Genomic DNA, 13,979 nt, shown 5'->3' with positions numbered 1-13,979 from the left:
AAATATGTTTCTCAACAGGCCAGTAAAGCACTTTTTTGTTTGGAAAAAAAGATACAGAATTTGGGTGGTGTGCCGCCTGATGTTGCTTTTCGTATATTTGATTGTAAAATCCTCCCAATTCTCCTCTACGGTAGTGCTATTTGGGGCACTCATTCTGATATTAATGATGTGGAGAGAGTACACAATAAATTTTGCAAATTTTTACTAAGTGTTAGTTTGGTTGCCACTAATTCCGCTGTTAGGGGAGAGTTGGGTCGGCATTATCTTAGAGTGTATGTAAATGTTGAAATTATTCGTTTTTGGTTAAAACTAATACGTGATGTTTCTCCACATATTTTAAAAGAATCGTATAAATTTCAACTTAATATGGCAGGAGCAGGTGCTATTTGCTGGGCTTTGACAGTTAAAAATCTTCTCTATAAATATGGTTTTGGACATATTTGGATTGACCAATATGTAAGTAACTCTATTGCATTCCTGGAACTATTTAAACAGAGGTGCTTTGATATTTCCAGACAAGATTGGAGCTCTGAAATTAATAGAAGTCTCAAACTAGTAACTTATTGTAAGGTGAAACATGAATTAACATGTGAGAAATATCTTACAAATATTGGTCAGTCTTATGCAATATATAGAAATGCTTTATGTAGATTAAGGATCTCGTCCCATGTACTACAAATTGAAAAGGGTAGGGCCAGTGGTACTCCACGTAACCAGAGGTTGTGTCCTTTTGGCTGTAATGTAATTGAGGACGAATACCACTTTACATTAGTTTGTCCCAAATACAGCTCCCTAAGGTTGAAGTTTATTGCACAGTATTACTTCTCCCCACCTACAGAGATAAAGTTTATTTCATTATTTCAGAATCAAACCCCATATATACAATTAAACCTTGGTAAATTTATATTTTATAGTTTTCAAGTACGTCAGCTTATGCTTGAAGAGAACACTTAATTATGCAAATGTTATGTATTATGATTTTATATTTGTTTTTCTTTACTTGTTTCTGCGACCATTCCAATCTAATTTATTATGTATTTATTTGTATCTGTACATAAGGCCAATGGCCACAGTACGAAATAAAGATATATATATAATCGTTACTGGTATATTTCTTTCTCTGCACAGTCTCAGTTGTGGTGATATACATTCACCAAACGATCCCCACCCTGTGACAGCGGACGAGCTGAGAGGGAGGAAACTTATAAGATAAGCACGCTACCAAAGACAAAGACTATTAGACTGGCATTAAAGACAAGCTCCCCGATCCTGAATACGGTGTAGCCCCACAAAGGCCCCCCCGCATTTAACGTCACAGTATCGTGTATCTGAATCTTCAATTTCAACTCGTGACACATACCAATTATTTTCTCCTCTCACGATAGTGACGAAACTTATTCGATAATGTAATAAACCAATTTTGAATTTCTGCAGGAATTTCAGCAACAATTAAAGAAAACTTACTGAGAATTTGTGTTATATTTATATTATATTCGACATTGGCAGGGATAGGGCTTGAACTTGGAGATGGAATATTCGCTGGGGTAATTTTCAGTAATATCATTCACCATGAAATGATATTAGTAATCGGCTTTCCATAGTGTTCTGTTTGCGTGCCAATTGTTAAATGCGATTTACTATAATATTCTGATATTCTGCATTGCCAACCTTACATGATACAATATCACGATTCTCTTCTTCTAACTCATTTATGCGATATATTGACCGTTTAAAATTCGTATATACCTCAAATTAACATGTTTACTTTCCAGAGCGTTTTTAGAATGTTATTATTATTTTTTACTTATTTTTTTGTATCTTATTTAAAAAAATACCGTATTGCATTTATCTACTCATTCTTAATGTAGGTATATGTCAGTTTCAATATGAGGTACAGAAAATGATAAAAATAGTGCTGGTCACTGGAGAATTCTGCTAATTTTGAGTAATCAATGATTAAAATTGGCATAAAGTCGAGAGTTGTACATTTATAACTTGCACACCAAATAATCGATAACTAGCATTGGTAACATAGAAGCAAGAAACCCTGTGACAAGAGTGGGGGGGGGTAATTGTTTTATTAAAATTGCACTCAAGCTATGTAATTTTTTTATGGTAGATGCAAAACTACATTCTGTACAAGACGACTCCGACTAATCTGCATCACGCGCCATACATCCCACAGTCCTTTGCGTTCACACGAATTCAGCAAAATGGCCGGTCGTGATAGTAGTGTCCTATGTCTCTTCGATGTCGATGGCACCCTGACACCAGCGAGGCAGGTAGGTGAAGAGTTTCGTGCATATATATATATACGGTAATATCATAATTACGAAATGGTGAATTCCGATGATGATCTGACCAAGAACATATTAAAAATCAGACTTAATTTAATTAGATTGTAAACACGGCCACGTCGCAAGGTTATCTCTATTTGGATACTAGTACCTTCGGACTCGCGTAAGGAAAAATCCATGCCGCCTTGGGGATGTCAGTGGAATGAGATGTTGTATATCTTTTAAAGAGATTTCTAAATTGGAAGTATTTTTTCTTTCACGATTTCGCGTTTTGTAAATTTGTTTACGAGTTTCTCAGCTGTTGCCTGACTCCTACTGCATGACCATGAGTGTTTACATATTCATGAGGGGGCGCGGTCGCGTTTGCTTAATACTATTGGCTAGATTCGATTTGATTGTATGGTAATGTACTTAGTTGTTCAACTAGATGGTGCAACCTTGGAAGAAAATTACGTTAGAAATACTACTAGTACGAGTTACAGCAACTAACGTTGAAAATAAACACAATAATTTTTAAACACTCATAAAGAGGTATTGTAATTTACACATTCAATCAAACAATTATTTCCCAATATTTTAGCTATAACACAATTTCCATAATTTAAGATCACCTTGCGTATTAACTATTTCAAATGGAAATATATGGACACATATTTTAACTTTCGTAGTAACAAATCTGTGGTAGGGATTTTCTTGCTCAGTCAAATAATTTACCATGTCATAATTTTGGAAGTCTCTGGTTGAGTTGTTATTAGTAATTCATATTTATATTAGCCCTGCCTTTCTTAAAACGCGGTGGTTGTCTGCCATCCTTTAATGATATTTTATTCATATTGCCGGATTTCTATCAAATCATATATGCTGTTTGATACAAATTTCTTTTCTTAGAAAATTATCGCTGGAATGGGTGATTTCCTACAAGACCTAAAGAAAAAGGTTGTTGTTGGTTTGGTGGGCGGATCTGACTTTGCTAAGATTGCGGAACAAATGGGAGGTGGTGACTACATCTTGCAAAATTTTGATTACGTCTTTACAGAAAATGGACTGGTAGCCTATAAAGATGGAAAACTTATCGGCAAGGAGGTGAGATGTGTTCTTACTACGTTACATTAAACATATACATGTATCAGCAAATTTATAAATTCAGCGAAAATGTATGTTACTCATCAGGAATCAATGTAATTTTCTAATAAATTATAAACTGTATTATTTGTCTAGTCACTGTTAAACACATTTGACATACTCGGTAAATGCTCTAGGTTTGTATTCAATCATATTGACTGTTTTATTTAAATAGGTCACCCAATTTTTTTTTATCAGGATAAATGTACTGTAAAATGACTAATTTTCACTGGGTTTAAATTTCACTGATTTACCATTTCAGGCATATTCAATAGGTTTTAAATTCACGGTTTCGTCATTTAGATAATGTGTTCTATGCTAAATTTTACATATTCACTGTGTTTTAATTTAGCGCATTTTTCCAGTCAGCGAAATAAGCTAAATTAAAACCCAGTGAATAATTACCCCCTTTACAGTATCAAATTTTGTCAATAAGAGTTAGCACTTAATATGACCTCTATGCATTTTACGTCAAATTAATATTTGACAGAATCTTGAGGATTGGATACAAAATACTATAATCTGTATTAGAAGCCGCTGTTTATAATAAAATGATACAATCCAATAGAGGGGATGAGGCTTCTATTAGAGCATATACACATATGAGAAATGATGAATTTTTGATTCCCAATTGTTAAAAAAAAATGGGTGCGACTTCTATTAGGGATGCAGCTTCTAATACAGATTTTACGGTACATGTACTAGCAAACAAATTGTTTCATGTTTTTTTAATTAGCCTTTGACAGAAAATATGCTGCATTTTATATACTATTTTTTTTTTTTACATTTATTTACCATTTTTCTGTCCTCTTTCTTTGATACCACAAAGGTCACTCTGGCCATTCTGAATTAAAAAATATGAAAACATGATGACAAATGCAACAAATTGTTGTTTCCATGGAAATCGTATCTGAATCTCTAATAAAATTTAGTCAAATGGTTCATATCAAGGGCACCTGCCCATTAGAGTTCTATAGAATCCATCTACTGTATTTACTTTATTAGAAGTGCATCTCCAATAGAAGTGCAATATAAACCTAAAAATTGCATTGGCTATACATTAAAATATTACATATTTTGACCATAGAAAAAATCTCTGTTATTCACATAAACAAATTTTGTAGTTTTAAATGGACAATCATTCCTAAAACTTCATAATCAAGCGTCTGTAATGTTTTGAGTTATAAATAAAAAATCATAACCTCCTTGGCAATAAAGTAATAAATGTATATTTTAATATTCCAGTTTGTCCATGTTTAGAGAGTAGTGTGTGTGCAGTATAAGAACAAGATGTTACAACCTGTTTTGTCACTGTCAAAGGATTAACTTATCTCCAGCTGACACCGTTTTGTAGATTCATTTCGTCTATCTATGAATACTTCCATGCTATACATGTTTTACTTTATCTCAATGTGTTATGAAAAGTTCCATCGTATTTTACTTTATTGGAAGTGCTTCTCCAGAAACATACATATTAACTAAAAACTGCTTTTCTAGTATGCTGCATTATTAAAATATGACTTATTTTAACCATATACATATTACGTTACATATTACGGTATATTTACTTGTTTTTCTATTTTTCGGATTAAAACATAACTTTCATTGTAACCCCTGCTGAAATCAATCTTCCTTCAGGTTTCATTGGCATTGCAATATTTAAGTGTTTAATTTTATGTACACAGATAGAAGTGTGAGTTTAATACTGTAAAATAATTTATTTTAGCTGGAATTAATTTTTGCTGAAAAGACCTTTTGGGTGTTTTGTAGTATAGGGAATTTATTTTCACTGATTTTTGATGAGTTGAATGTAAAATATAGAAAAAAAGAAAAAATCATTCCTTCAGCGAAAATAAATTCCAAGCAAAAATAGTAATAAAATAGAAAGTATTTTACAGTAATGAATTGATTGTATAGTACACCATAGTTTGATATACAATATTCATCACATAATAGGACCTAAAAAAATGTTCCACTTGCAAGAATTATTTTATTAGATTATTTTAATTATTGTGCAAAACAATTATGTAACAAATAACAATATTGGAGTTGGTAAATATTGATTTTAAAATTTCACCAAATGAATGGATATGAAACAAAAAATCAACTGTGATTTAAATTCAAATCACAAAGCTGATTGAAGACACAATTGTTTTTTAGAATATTTTTTATATAAAATTCTAAATCATGTGATTTTATTTTGTAATTATTATCACTGTATCCTGCAGTCTGTAAATGTTAATTTATTATATGTACACACACTACCTGACATACCCTAATGAATATATAGTAAAGTAATTAAAGTACATGTACTACAGTCAGCCATAATCATATGATAGTAAACACTTTTCAAACACAACTGGTAGACATTATCTCCTTAGCATATTGCCACAAGTTAACACATATTTACCATTTCTGTGATCTACATTAAAATGCTTTATATTTTAGATTGTGTTGGATTTTATTTTCACAGAATCATCTCTTCAGCAACAATAACAAAAATAAATTGCAATCAAAAATAAAGTATTTTACAGTACTATAAAACAGGTCAAATTTGTATTCCAACTACACATTTGTGGATATTGATATATGTTTATACCAATTTGTTATTTTCTCTCTAGAGTATACAAAGTTATATGGGTGAAGAAACTCTCCAAAAATTTCTCAACTTTTCTTTGAAGTATATGTCAGAGCTGTGGCTTCCTGTGAAAAGGTATGTTTCAATAGTATAATATATACTCAGTCAGATTCAGGATTTGTTATTCCTGTACATTTTATCATTAATTAAATCCAGCATGACATGATTAATGTATTTATAATGAGAACATACATATTTAATTTATCTTTGGATGTGCTTTAAACACTGCACATTGTCTAGTAGCCTGAGCCACCTATGCCAACTTGTCAGGCTAATTGTCTAGAGGTATTTAATTTATGTTATTAAAGGGGCACCTTCCAGTTGAGCCTAATCTCACAACAAATTTACTTTCTGGATTAAAATAACAATGGATAACAAAAGATAGATTAACATTGTAAACAACATAAACGTTAGTGTCCCATGATTCTTTGGTGCAATCCATGGGATTGAGCGGTTCCCCTTTAACTACCGGTATGTTAATGCAGCATGCACTTCCTTCCTTCCAAACTTGTATACTAATCCTTATTATCTTTCCTGTTAATTTAAAATCCATGTTCACTGAAGATTATCTCATTCATTCAACAGAGGCACGTTTGTTGAGTTTCGCAGTGGTCTGATTAACTTATGTCCTGTTGGTAGAAGCTGCTCCCAAGAAGAGAGGGTTCAATTCAATGCTTTAGATCAGGTATAGTTCAACTACATGTATTTGACCTCACAAAGAAAAAAAAAAAAAAATTTCTGGTCAAATAAATTTTTCAAAATGAGGTGGGGTGATTTTAAAATATTTTATCTAAAATATTTGCCAGCACCTTTAATCAACTCTTTAATAGAGGACGCTGTGCAGAAGAAAAATAAGTGAAAAAAATGACTCACACTCGTATATTTTTTTTAGTTCCGCTGTCGACTTTGTCGAGCGGAGCTTATCATATGAGTGATTGTCCTTCGTCCGTCGTCGTCATCCGTGTCAATGTTTTACTTTTTCGACTTCTTCTAGAAAACTACAAGCCTGAATGCTTTGATACTTGGTGTATATGTACCTTGGGTAGACCTCTCTTAGATTTGTTCATTTTGTAATGATATCTTTAATTCTCTAATTTTGGTGAATATTTTTGTCATTTTTGGTAAAAAGTAATATTTTTGACTTCTTGTTAAAAACGACAAGTCCAATTGCTTTGATATTACATATATAGGTACTACATGTGGATCTCTCTCAGATTTGTTCAATTTGTAATGATATCTTTAATTCTCTAAATTTGGTGAATATTTTTGTCATTTTTGGTAAAAAGTGATATTTTCGACTTCTTGTAAAAAAACCGCAAGTCCAATTGCTTTGATATTACATATATAGGTACTACATGTGGACTTCTTTCAGCTTTGTTAATTTCGTGGTGATATTTTCAATTATCTAATTTTGATGATTATTTTTATCATTGTTGGTGAAAAGTGATATTTTTGACTTCTTGTTGAAAACAGCAAGTCCCATTGCTTTGATACTATACATATTGTTTATTTTCTAATGATATCTTATGTTCTATAATTGGAATGTGCATTGCTAACAGCGGAGCTCTCTCAGTCGACCGGCTGCTTGTTTTTTAGCTCTATTGTCGACTTAGTTGACAGAGTGGAGCTGTTCAAATTACTGATTGTTTTTCAGCATTGACTTTACATTTTTTACTTCTTCTTCTTCCACTTTCTTTGATACTTGGTATATACCGGTATGTACAAATGTTTGTCAACAGGATTACCTGGCAGCCCATTTCACAATTGTCATTTTTGATTATTCTGACATTTTTTAACACTTTCAGTTACATGAATTGTACAGAATGTTCATAACACTGTAGAGAAGATTTTATCTGCCTTAAATTTGTTTTCTAGTTACGACCAAATAAATATATACATGCTACTGACAATCCTTTGGGTAGTTTTGACAGGCTGTAATTAGAAAACTAAAGCATAGCAATCAATTTAAGACTAAAGTATTTGCACATTGTCACAAAACAAGATTGCTTCAGAATAAATGCGTAAATCCTGTAAAACCACCTTTAGATTGAGATATGAAATTGTTCGTCTATTTATCCCTTGATTAGACAAAACATTCCTACAGCATATGCAGTAGTGTATTTGCTGATATCTTAATGTTTATTCATCATGTTGTCTTCCATATTATATTCCTCCTTCACATCATCGTCATTGACTCCCGTGTGCGAAGCACAAAAAGGGAGTCTTTGCAGTTAGTGTGTCTGTCTGTGTGTGTGTGTGTCTGTTCCACTGATATCTCAAGAACCATACATTGATTTTTGATGAAACTTAGTGCATAGATGCTCTGAGCCAATGCGCAGATTTGATTAGGTTTTGGTAAAAATCCATGCATATTAATTACCTAATTTGCATGATAATTAGCTGATTTGTAGCTGTTCCATGATTGTTCCACTGATATCTAAAAAAACACTCATTGGATTTTATGAAACTTGGCACATACCTGCTCTGAACTAATGTGCAGATTTGATTAGTTTTGGGTAAAAATCTGTGCAATATTAATTACCTAATTTGCATATTGATTAATCAATTTTTGTCTTTTCGACTGATATCTCAAGTATTAATCATCACATTTCAATAAAACTTGGTACATAGACATCATAGGACACTGCACAGACCTGATAGTTTTTAGGGTAATATCAGTACATATTAATTACCTAATTTGCCTACTTAATTCATTTTCAGCTTTTGATATTTCAAGTAGTAATCATCACATTTCAATAAAACTTAGTACATAGATGTCATAGGACACTGCACAGACCTGGTAGTTTTTAGGGTAATATCAGTACATATTAATTACCTAATTTGAATAATTAATTAATTTTCAGCTTTTCATATTTCAAGTAGTAATCATCACATTTCAATGAAATTTGGTACATAGATGTCATATGACACTGCACAGACCTGATAGTTTTTAGGGTAATATCAGTACATATTAATTACCTAATTTGCATAATTAATTAATTTTCAGCTCTTGATATTTCAAGTAGTAATCATCACATTTCAATGAAACTTGGTACATAGTTACTTAAGGACTGTGCAGAGACCAGATTAGTTTTGGGGTAAATATTTGTGCATATTAATCACCTTATTAGCATAATTAGTTAATTTTCAGCTTTTCGCCTGATAACTCAAGTACTGATCATCATTTTTCAATGAGACTTGCTACATAGATCCTCTAGGACTATGCAGAGACCTGATTAGTTTTAGGGTGAATAATTGTAGATATTAATTACCTAATTTGTATAATTAGTTGTTTTTTTCCATGAATGTTCCACTGATATATAAAGAACCACTAATTGGATTTTAATGAAACTTTTATAGAGTATTCTTCATCACATTTCAATGAACCTAGGACTATGCAGAGGCCCAATTAGTTGTTGGTAAATATTTATGCTTATTAATCATCTAATTAAAATAACTAATTAACACTGATATCTCAATTACTGATCATCACATTTGAAAAAAATTTGGTACATAAATGCTCTAGAACAATAGACAGGCCCGATTAATTTTGGGTTGAAATTTGTTCATTTTAATTCTCTAATAATAATTCATAGTTTTTTTGTTCTAATCACATTTCAATGAAACTTGGTACATAGATATTACATTATGCAGGCCTTATTAGTTTTACACTCAAATCTGTTCGTATGAGTTACCTGATTTACATAATTAGTTTTCAGCTATTCCATCAATATCTCAAGTACAAGTAATTTTTAATTAATTTTTAATGTGCCTTCAAATACTCTCAGCACACAGGAGTTCTTTCTAAGCTTTCTTTGATTTTTTTCTGTGATTTCTTTTCTGTCATCACCTGCATCATATGTCTATCATTCAATCTCACCCATTGATTTACAGAAAGAAAAGATCAGGGAAAAATTTGTAGAAGCTTTAAGAAAAGAATTCTCATCTTCTGGTTTAGTGTTTTCAATTGGTAAGTGCATGTATGAATATAGAGTGTGCCTAACCATAGAGCATAAAGTTGACAAATCATACAGATTTCTGCCTTTTAGAAACAGTATTTTTATATTTCCTTATACGGTAAAAGAAGTGTCATGAGAATTCAAAACTAAAATCTCTCTGATTGGTTAAATAATCCATGTGGCACAATAGGTGATTTTCCGTTCAACTGCGAGATGCATGAAAGACGCGCATCGAACGTCTGCCAAAAAAATCAAACGATTTGATTTTGAACTCAAATTTCTTTATTTCGTAGCTCACATCGACTGGCCGATCTTCGACAGAGGAATATTGCTTTCGAATACCCTCAATTAATCAAAATTGTCTATCATCAAATGTGTACAGCACATTATCAAGCATGAAAATGCCTCCAAAATATTTTCACGTTTGTTGAATCCCACGCGATGTTTGACGCCACTACGACGCTATGACCTTTGTTTGTCTTGTTTTTACGTTCGATTTCACACATAACGTGTGATTCTTGTAGTGAACGGAAAATGGTCTATTGCCACACTAACTAATTATTACACTTAGGATAGTTACAACTCTTACTGCTAAATATTTTTGGTTTGCATATAAATTGTGGGAGCATTATGTGTGGATTAAATATGCAGCACTCAAAATGCAAATATACCTTACTCACGATAAAATAATATGAGGTTATTACGAGGATACAGAAAAGTATGCATGAAGACAGTACAGTCGGAATATCGACCGATGCACAGCAGACTGTCAGAGTGTATACTTTCCAGTATCCTTGTAATAACCTTATTATTATGCATCTTTTCCTCCCAGGGATGCCGAAATCCAACAAATTTTGAACAGATTTAGAAAACCTCTTTGTGTAGGATTGAGTTAAACCCCGGAGGCAGTCATGTTTGTTTTTATTATTAGAGGACGCTTATGCACAAAATCATTCCATATTTGGAACTGTATTTTTTAATATGGTAATATGCAAATACCCAGTGCAATACCACAAAATTACGGCATGCTGTAACTTATGGCATTACGATGACAGATGTATAATAAAAAATAATTTTTCCATTTTTGCAGGTGGTCAGATAAGTATAGACGCTTTTCCAAAAGGCTGGGACAAAACTTATTGTTTGAACCATCTGAAAGACGAGGGCTTTAAAACAATCCACTTTTTCGGAGATAAAACATCACCGGTAAGAATGATTTACTGTTTCAGTTTCTTATTTGATTCCATTCAATATTGTACTATTAGGATTTTGATTATAAACTTGTATTTGACATATCTGTTATTAAGACCTGATTATACATGGACCACTATATAGAATTGCAAATAAATATATATATATATATATTGGATATTTTGCAGAAAATGTGTTTTTCATTTGAATAAAAATATTAATTTTGCACATAATTTTCGCATTGTACATTGTGAGCTGCACGCCATGTTATTGACAATGGCAAGTTCTACATGTATGAAAAGGGATATCCATGGTTTTAATAATAATAATAGTATCATAATACATATCTACATATTTGTTCCCATGCTCAGGCGATTACAAATTATTCAATCCCGGAATGCAAAATTTAAGTAATTTTAATATGTTGGTTTTAATCATGCGTTTGGCATTTTTTTTTTGATAGGGTGGTAATGACCATGAAATATTTGCTGACTCAAGAACTATTGGTCACTCTGTCAAAGGTCCAGATGATACACGTAATCAGGTTGAAGAACTCTTCTTTAAGAATTAATCCATTATTATTGATTATCTTGTCTTCCTGTCACATGTAATGAGACAACTAAAATAAAACTAAATTTATCTTGAATTATATAAAATTGATAACTGTAAATATTCTAATTTAGGTGTTACTTATGGCACATTTCAATCTTTCCTGATGTCTTAATTAGAGTAGTGTCAATGGTTAACTCCATTTCCACAAGGTTAAATTATCACTGGAAAATGAGTTAAATACTTCTTCAATGCTCAGTTTTATTTTTAAAAAAATTAAAAATTTCCTGGCACAATCTAGCTTTCTGATTATTTTAATTTTAAATTAATAATCTGCTTTTCCTGTCACTTCAAATGACAAAGTTTCAGGTCAACTCGTAAATGGAAAAAACATGGCAGATACATTTCACATTTGGTGTTTACATGGGGTTGAAAACATTTGCTTTCAATCAAACTAAATTGAATTGACTTGCATTTCATTGTAAACCAAAGAATATTTTTTTTGCATGTTAGTATAATCAATGATCATAACTTTGAAAACATGTGAAATAGCATGACCAGATTAACACTACTGTGATCGTTTTCCACTAAATCAATGTGTCAGTGTTGTTGTTTTTACATGAAACTTGTTCTATACTTAAAGTTTAAACCAGTAATTTTTGTTATAAATTTTTTTTTAAAAAAGAGTGACACCTACATTGGAATATTTACAGTATATTTTTTTTCAGGGATAACTGTTGTATACTCAAAATTTAGAGATTAGTAGGTGAAAATTATTGTACATTTTCATGGATTTTAAGGATCAGGGAAGGGTCAGATTTTGTATTTGGATTCACTTACAGGACTACATGGGGAAGTCTTTTGGTGTGCAGAACATGCAACCTTATCATATCAACTTAATTTCATATTTTCTTATGGTAATAGAATTTTTAATTTGGCACAAGGCGAATATTTCTTATGTCGTTTTGTTCTGTATTTCAATACCTAGCATAACAGAGAATTCCATTATTTAATTTATGGTGACTTGTTTTTATCAAATTTGACTGTGACAATATTCATTGTAATTATTATTGTTCAGAAGTTTTGATAAAATATTGAAAGATATCATAAATATTGATATATACATGTATATATTGGAAAAGACCTGTATTGTGGTACACTTGAGAAAGAGCTATCGTTGCTATTAGATATATCAAGCACATTAGGATAGCACACGATGGAAGCACAACACAGTCTAGCTGTTTACTGTGTGGTAAAAAATAGTTAAAATGTTTTTTAGAACATTTTTTTAAAACAAGATATACACATTATGGTTTACTATCAACACAATACGCCATTATCTCTTGTTGAGATGCCATATTACCATTCAGCACATACAAAATGCTTGTTCTTGGATGTTGATCTTCTGTGCAAAACAATTATGTTGAATGCTTGGTGATTTCAGCCATTAATCAGTGGATAAAGCATAGTAATGTTAAAATTGGGTAAATATATATAATGAAATATTATTAAAAATAAAGAATATTTTATGATTGGTGGAAAATTGTGCAATTTCATTTATTGCTATTGTTATTGAGTACAGGTATACTTGTATGAATAATGGCATCCTGATTAAACATTGTTGAACATTGATGACAAGCAATCTTGGCCACCCATAAGATCTTTGTACAAATTATGGATAAATAAAATAGCTGATTGCATTTTACACTTTGCCCATGTACACGAATTTATGTTTTTTATTTATTTATTTAAATTACATTATGAAAATACCACTTGCCGATCCTCATATTACCAAATTTGCGTAATCATTCATAATGTTATTTAATCAATGAAACTTGGTACATAGATGGTCTGTGCATTAAAATCTGTGCATATTAATTACATGATTTGCATAATAATTAGTTTTCAGCTTTGTTATCAATATCTCAATTATCTTATTTTAATGAATCTTGGTACGTAAATACTCAAAGATAATCTAATTTGTTTTTGGTTTATATACATCTACAATTACCTAATTTATCTCAAAAACTAATTATTGCATTTCGAGAAGACTTGGTATACAAGACCTGATTAGCTTTGGATTGAAATTCGAGAAATTTGGTTTATAGATTCCCTGGGGTAATCAACAGACATATGCATATCGATTATCTAATTATCATTAGCCAATTTCTAATATCTTAAAAAAATCAGATTTAAATTGAACTTGTGATAGAGGTGCTTTGG

At 31.4% G+C, this 13,979-nt stretch overlaps 1 protein-coding gene across 1 annotated transcript; it reads left to right on the top strand.

The window, feature by feature from the left end:
* The first annotated feature begins 2,201 nt into the window (after positions 1-2,201).
* LOC100376923 (phosphomannomutase 2-like) lies at positions 2,202-12,394 on the top strand. Its single transcript, XM_085502121.1, has 7 exons — positions 2,202-2,282; positions 3,186-3,380; positions 6,041-6,132; positions 6,643-6,742; positions 9,952-10,027; positions 11,107-11,222; positions 11,671-12,394. Exons 1-7 carry the CDS (start codon positions 2,214-2,216, stop codon positions 11,776-11,778), a joined length of 756 nt encoding a protein of 251 aa, XP_085358247.1. The 5' UTR covers positions 2,202-2,213; the 3' UTR covers positions 11,779-12,394.
* The last annotated feature ends 1,585 nt before the right edge of the window (positions 12,395-13,979 follow it).

This window comes from Saccoglossus kowalevskii, chromosome 8 (assembly GCF_978046115.1).
Source record: "Saccoglossus kowalevskii chromosome 8, keSacKowa6.1, whole genome shotgun sequence".
NCBI classification, from domain to species: Eukaryota; Metazoa; Hemichordata; class Enteropneusta; family Harrimaniidae; genus Saccoglossus; species Saccoglossus kowalevskii.
This window is presented reverse-complemented; position numbering and strand designations above follow the sequence as displayed.

Coding starts and splice junctions, on each gene's coding strand:
- LOC100376923 (XM_085502121.1), top strand. CDS start 2,214: ATGGCCGGTCGTGATAGTAGTGTCCTATGTCTCTTCGATGTCGATGGC. Junction 2,283..3,185: donor CCCTGACACCAGCGAGGCAG/GTAGGTGAAGAG, acceptor TTCTTTTCTTAG/AAAATTATCGCTGGAATGGG. Junction 6,743..9,951: donor AATTCAATGCTTTAGATCAG/GTATAGTTCAAC, acceptor ATTGATTTACAG/AAAGAAAAGATCAGGGAAAA.